This window comes from Sinocyclocheilus anshuiensis, unplaced genomic scaffold, assembly GCF_001515605.1.
Source record: "Sinocyclocheilus anshuiensis isolate Anshui unplaced genomic scaffold, SAMN03320099.WGS_v1.1 scaffold982, whole genome shotgun sequence".
Lineage (NCBI taxonomy): Eukaryota > Metazoa > Chordata > Actinopteri > Cypriniformes > Cyprinidae > Sinocyclocheilus > Sinocyclocheilus anshuiensis.
Genome location: NW_015539879.1, coordinates 423,986 through 429,936, shown reverse-complemented (window position 1 = coordinate 429,936; position 5,951 = coordinate 423,986). Strand labels below are relative to the sequence as shown.

At 37.0% G+C, this 5,951-nt stretch overlaps 1 protein-coding gene across 3 annotated transcripts in view; it reads right to left on the bottom strand.

Moving 5' to 3' along the window:
- LOC107685386 (NACHT, LRR and PYD domains-containing protein 12-like) overlaps window positions 1-3,682 on the bottom strand; it is a 21,836-nt gene extending 18,154 nt beyond the window's left edge. Inside the window, exons 1-2 of one of the 3 annotated variants that reach the window (XM_016481950.1) lie at window positions 3,604-3,682; window positions 1,862-2,059 (exon numbers count right to left, since the gene is read on the bottom strand). In XM_016481950.1, the coding sequence (XP_016337436.1) occupies window positions 1,862-2,016 (155 nt within the window). In that variant the 5' untranslated portion in view covers window positions 2,017-2,059; window positions 3,604-3,682. Of the gene's footprint in view, window positions 1-1,861; window positions 2,060-2,647; window positions 2,688-3,113 lie in introns of those variants that run through there. The other 2 variants (XM_016481949.1, XM_016481951.1) reach the window with 2 other exon arrangements.
- Window positions 3,683-5,951: the final 2,269 nt, after the last annotated feature.

Below are 5,951 nucleotides of genomic sequence, written 5' to 3'. Positions count from 1 at the left end.
AGAAAATCAAAGCCATAAATCTAAACAAGTTGTGTTCCAAATTTGAGGTTGATATCTCAAAAAATGACCTTTCAGTAAGATTTTGTTTGGGCGCAGTACCAAATGTTCTAACAAAAATTGCATCATTTTACAGTTAAATGGCACTGCGATTAAAAATAGCAATTTTAATGGGTTTCAATGGGGACATTTTTGCCCTTAAGGTCCTGAGAGGAACCATTTTTTGTACCTAGTGCAAAACAGATTTATTAAAGGAAATTGAAGTGAAATAGTAAAATTCCAGTAAAAATACACACCTGTGCCAAAATTTATGCAGTTGGCAATAACACAGGCAAAATTAGCAAAAAAACAAAACTGAAAAGGACAAAAATGTCCAAAAGGTCGCACAAGGGTTAATATATAATTTTATAACGACTTGTTTTTCATTTTTGTTCTGTTCTGAATACCGTTACATTTAAAATATTTGTTGTAGAGTGAGGGAAATATAATGTTTATATTTACCAGTATTTTAATATACATATAAATTACATAAATTAATGTAGCCTATTGTTTGCAATTACAAGGTTAACGGGTGTTTTTGGAGTAAGATCAATTTCTCTTTCACGAGATTACTTCCTCTTTTTGGCCGGGTTTCGTTTCTCCATGTCGTAAACTCTAGGGGCGAGGCTTCTAAACCAGGATGTTTTTAGGGGTGTGATTTTCAAATGACGATTGTTTTTTGCTGCCACATTTATCAACGTGCGATCATTCATACGATGAGGTTAGCGGCATACGAATGTTTCATGAATCACACGTGAACTCTGTCGTAAGTTGATTTGTGCGCACGGATCTGCGCTCGTTTCTACGTTAGATTGATAAATGAGGCCCAGTGTGTGTACATGGTTTTCAGGTTGAGAATATTAAGCATAACAGTACGAAGGATATTGCAGGGAACACATGTTGCCTTGCTGCCGAAGAGAGCTTCCAAGTTGAGAATAAGTACACAAACACATTAGTTAGCATGCTGAGCTAATTTAGCCGCTAATGTAGCTTATTTTTATGTATCGTGTCCCAGAAATTCAAGTGCACACTTTGCTAAAAAACTTAGCATAACTTTGCATGAAGATTTGCAGAAGTTGAGACTTTTTAACAATTTGTTTGCAGTTGATATGGAAAGCGCACCAATGGACATTCAGATGGAACTGACAGACTTGCAATGTAACAACGCTCTGAAGGCAAAGTTATTCATGACTGAGTTATTTTAGCTGTCTGATGCTTAAAGCTGCAGTCCATAAGTTTTGCCTCTTTGTCATTTTTTCACACTTTATTTTGCTAATGTTAAAATGCTTTAAATAATTTTTCAAATATTTCAGATGTCTACACTTTCATCGGCATAAATCTGTCGAAAATTCAATTGACTGGACATGATTTGGAAAGACGCACACCTGTCTTAGGGATGTTCAATATTTATTGCCTATCACAATAATTGTTTTCACCATATGCGAGCTGACATTATCGAGTGGTCACTCACTTTGCAAAAACAAACAAAAACATGCCTTGAGAGTCCAAAAGCACTGACTGTGTGATGAAGCCTATAGAATGCACCTATAATTGTAGTTATGAGGGCAAAAATATCCCTGTATGTGTTTTTGGTTTTAATATTTATAATGTATGATAGAGTTAACTAATACCACACAAGCAGTGGTATTAGGAAAAATAAAAAAATCATCTACAAATGTACATTATTGGTCATTAAATTAATAGTTTTTAACAGTTTTAAATGGCTCATAAATTAACATTATTATAAAGTGACACCAACTCGCTATCACTGACATATAAAACGTATAATTCTGTTTCTTGTCTCCAGTACTGGTTATTCCCTCACCTGGGGTTACTTGTCACTGTTTCACCACTGAATGTAAGGGGTTGTGTTATGGATGCATCACTCTTCATAGACACACGGCTGGATTCTGGAGATGCTGCTCTCTGGTTCTGATATTGAACAACATCCTCCTCCGCTTTCTCCTCACAGAGACTCATTTCGGAGACAGTGATCTTCTGTGTCGCTATGATAATTTCAATTCTACAAGAAAAAAAAGGCAACAGTTTGCATGATTTTTTTTGAATTTGTCATTTCATTGTAACAATTACCCATTTTGATTAGGTGAGTCCAAGACGACTTTTTTAGGTCTTATGAAAAAGTAGAAAATTCTATTCTTATTTTATTAGTATTACTATTATTACTTTCAAACAATACAGATTACTTTAATTTAGTTTCAGTGTCCAGTGCTTTAGAATTTTCTATTAATGCTTTTTGCATATTTGGGGGAGGGGGTGTAATGAAATTATTTTTTTTTCATGACAACCATCAGCACAGATAAATACAACAGAAGAAATATGCAATTGAAACAAACAGTGCTTTACCTAGACTATAGACAAATATAGCCTATAGATTTATTATAGACTATCAAGTACGTCTATCTAACAAGTAGTAGCTATTCAGGTTAGAAACAGTACAGAAATTGAATAAACAATCAAATGGAATGAATGGCATGAATTGTACGTAACCAGAAACGACATGTACTATAATTTATTAACTGCAAACTTCGGTGAAAAGTGTAGAATTTAACATGTAACTTCAGGCCAATGCAGCATATCCTCTTGACCTTACCTTATTATTAATGTTCGTGTTAAAGCAGCACTATATAACTTTTGGCGCTATAGCGATTAATAAACAGAACTGCACACATCCCGCGGAAGAACATTCCGACCGGAGCTACTTCTCTAAATTTATGTCTATGGCGATTCACGCAGGTATGTGTTACTCCGCAGCGGCGACGACCCAACCAGGCTACAATAGTCCAAATATAAGTACTTATTTATTATAAGTGTACCGTAGTGATTCGGAATAAGACAAAAACGCGATCTGGAAGATTAATTCATTATGTACTCGCTCATTATATACATTTGTCAAATTTTGAACACAGAAGAAGTCACATAGTGCTGCTTTAATGTATCATGTTGACATATCTTTTGAAAGGTCTGAAGGGTTTAGCGTCAATATGATGCTAGTATGTTCCAGTGTTAACAGTAATATAATTTGTGTCGCGGATGCAAATCGAAACTGGACTTCATACCTCTACCATAAAAAGTGATCGCGAGATTAATCCAATCCGTTGCATTTGAGTAAACCGTCTATAAAATGTGTTGAGTGAAAAAACGTCCAGCAGTACTTTTTGTCCACAACAGTGTTAAATCCAAGATATACTGACAGGCCTACATTATCCATTGTTTACATCAGATTTCGCCTGAGAGATCCTTCTCAATAAATTAAGCACCGTGTAGGTTGTAAACCTTATCTTAGAAACAAAACGACACCGCCTCCAATGCTATTTTTTAGAGAGAAGGCGGCAACTTTATTCCTAATATCCGAGCAGTGCTGTCGGATTTTGCGACGTCTTGGCAAACACATCCATCGTTTTCTCCGTACACAGCCAGCCACTGACTACGCGGCACAATTTTGTCAGACAAAACATTTAGATAATGTAAAGACGATTCCAATATGTGTGTCTTCGCGTATGGACATAGAAGCATTTCATTATTAGGACAGATGTTTCGACCATTCACCAGTGAGCTGTTGCAGTGACTCCTATCACTCAATATTGATGTAGTTTTATTTCCGCATTGCCTGCTCGTTTGAGATGCGCCTCGCCTTAAAAGGTGGCTTCAGTGAGGGGAGTGGTGAAAAACTGCAGTCAAAACGGACAAACTCCATGTCATTTCAGTTCTGTTGCTTTTATATTAAAGCAAATATGATTAACAAGACACGCAAAATGCTGGTTATTATTTAATTTCTTCCTTAAGACATGTTTTCCGTTTATTTTAATACAGACGACAGCAATCACCTGTTCCAGAGATCACATTGCCAGAGTATTTTGAAATATACACATAAAACATGATAGAGATATTATTATTAGTCTTAATAATAATAATAATAATAATAATTAGAAGACAACACCACATTGTGCTGCTGGCTGTGGTTGTTTACCCATAGGCAGATGCCCTCCCTGTTGAAAAAAACAGCATATACTGGTTAGGTATGTTTTGACACTGGGATGCTGGTTTAAGCTGGTCCTTTGTTGGTATATGCTGGTGTATGCTGGTCCTTTGCTGGTTTATGCTGGTCCGTTGCTGGTTTAAACTGGTCCTTTGCTGGTTTAAGCTGGTCCTTTGCTGGTTTATGCTGGTCATGTGCTGGTTTAAACTGGTCCTTTGCTGGTTTAAGCTGGTCCTTTGCTGGTTTATGCTGGTCATGTGCTGGTTTAAACTGGTCCTTTGCTGGTTTAAGCTGGTCCTTTGCTGGTTTATGCTGGTCATGTGCTGGTTTAAACTGGTCCTTTGCTGGTTTAAGCTGGTCCTTTGCTGGTTTATGCTGGTCATGTGCTGGTTTAAACTGGTCCTTTGCTGGTTTAAGCTGGTCCTTTGCTGGTTTATGCTGGTCATGTGCTGGTTTAAACTGGTCCTTTGCTGGTTTAAGCTGGTCCTTTGCTGGTTTATGCTGGTCATGTGCTGGTTTAAACTGGTCCTTTGCTGGTTTAAGCTGGTCCTTTGCTGGTTTATGCTGGTCATGTGCTGGTTTAAACTGGTCCTTTGCTGGTTTAAGCTGGTCCTTTGCTGGTTTATGCTGGTCATGTGCTGGTTTAAACTGGTCCTTTGCTGGTTTAAGCTGGTCCTTTGCTGGTTTATGCTGGTCATGTGCTGGTTTAAACTGGTCCTTTGCTGGTTTAAGCTGGTCCTTTGCTGGTTTATGCTGGTCATGTGCTGGTTTAAACTGGTCCTTTGCTGGTTTAAGCTGGTCCTTTGCTGGTTTATGCTGGTCATGTGCTGGTTTAAACTGGTCCTTTGCTGGTTTAAGCTGGTCCTTTGCTGGTTTATGCTGGTCCTTTTGCCAGCTAAACCAGCAAAAGGACCAGCATAAACTGTTTCTATGAGCCACTATACGCAAGTCGTTTGGCATAATGGTCAAAGCAGGTCCGTGAACACTTGAGGGCAAGTTGACTGTATGTCTGCAACCCTTATACGCATTTATAAATATCTAGCTAACACAACATTTTAAGGGAATATAGTTAAAAAACCTGTAATATTGAGTTAGTACATATTAAAAATGCAAACCAACACATTCTTAGCTGCTGGGGACTTATTAAACACATATTAGCAGATTATTCAATTATTTAAAATGATGTGTAATAAAAGGCTGCATTTCATACGCCACAATGATTGGTGCTCAAGGCCTACTTAATTAAATAAGAATGACAGTAGCTATAATAATAATAATAATAATAAAAATTTTACTTTGATATCCTGAAAGTGACGTGTCAGTAATAATATCTGACTAAAGAAAAATCAAACTCTGAGAAAAACAAGTCCATAAAGTTTTATGGCACCTGACGCTGTGCTCTCATTCACTTTCTAAGGCTGTCACCGAAACTAAACATAGTTACGAAATATGGTCACAAGAGATATGGAAAGGTATGGCTTCACCAAACTCTCAGGAGAATTCTAGCTCAAGAACAAGGTTGCCGTTTCCCAGAGGTTATATACCCTGGGAAAACAAAACAAAGGTGTGCTCAATGACTGTTCAGTGATCATGGGAATGATTATTTGCTCAAGGGCTAAGTCCAATACAGGATACTGGACAGTTCCTTGTTTGCAGCTATTTTATACCATGAAAATAGTAAGTAACACTTAATTTTAAGGACCAAAGAAAGACACAGTTGGGTCAATTTTTGTAAGTTAGGTGTTATATGTGTGCGCAGCTTGAACTTCAGAGAGTAGCAAGGTTGTGTGTAACATTTCACTGAAAAACACATTAATCTTAAGCATGACAGGATTAGAGGCTAACAGACCATAAAATATTAAAATAAAGTCAAATAACTAAAATACGATCACCAAAAAAAAAAAAACAAAAAAACAGA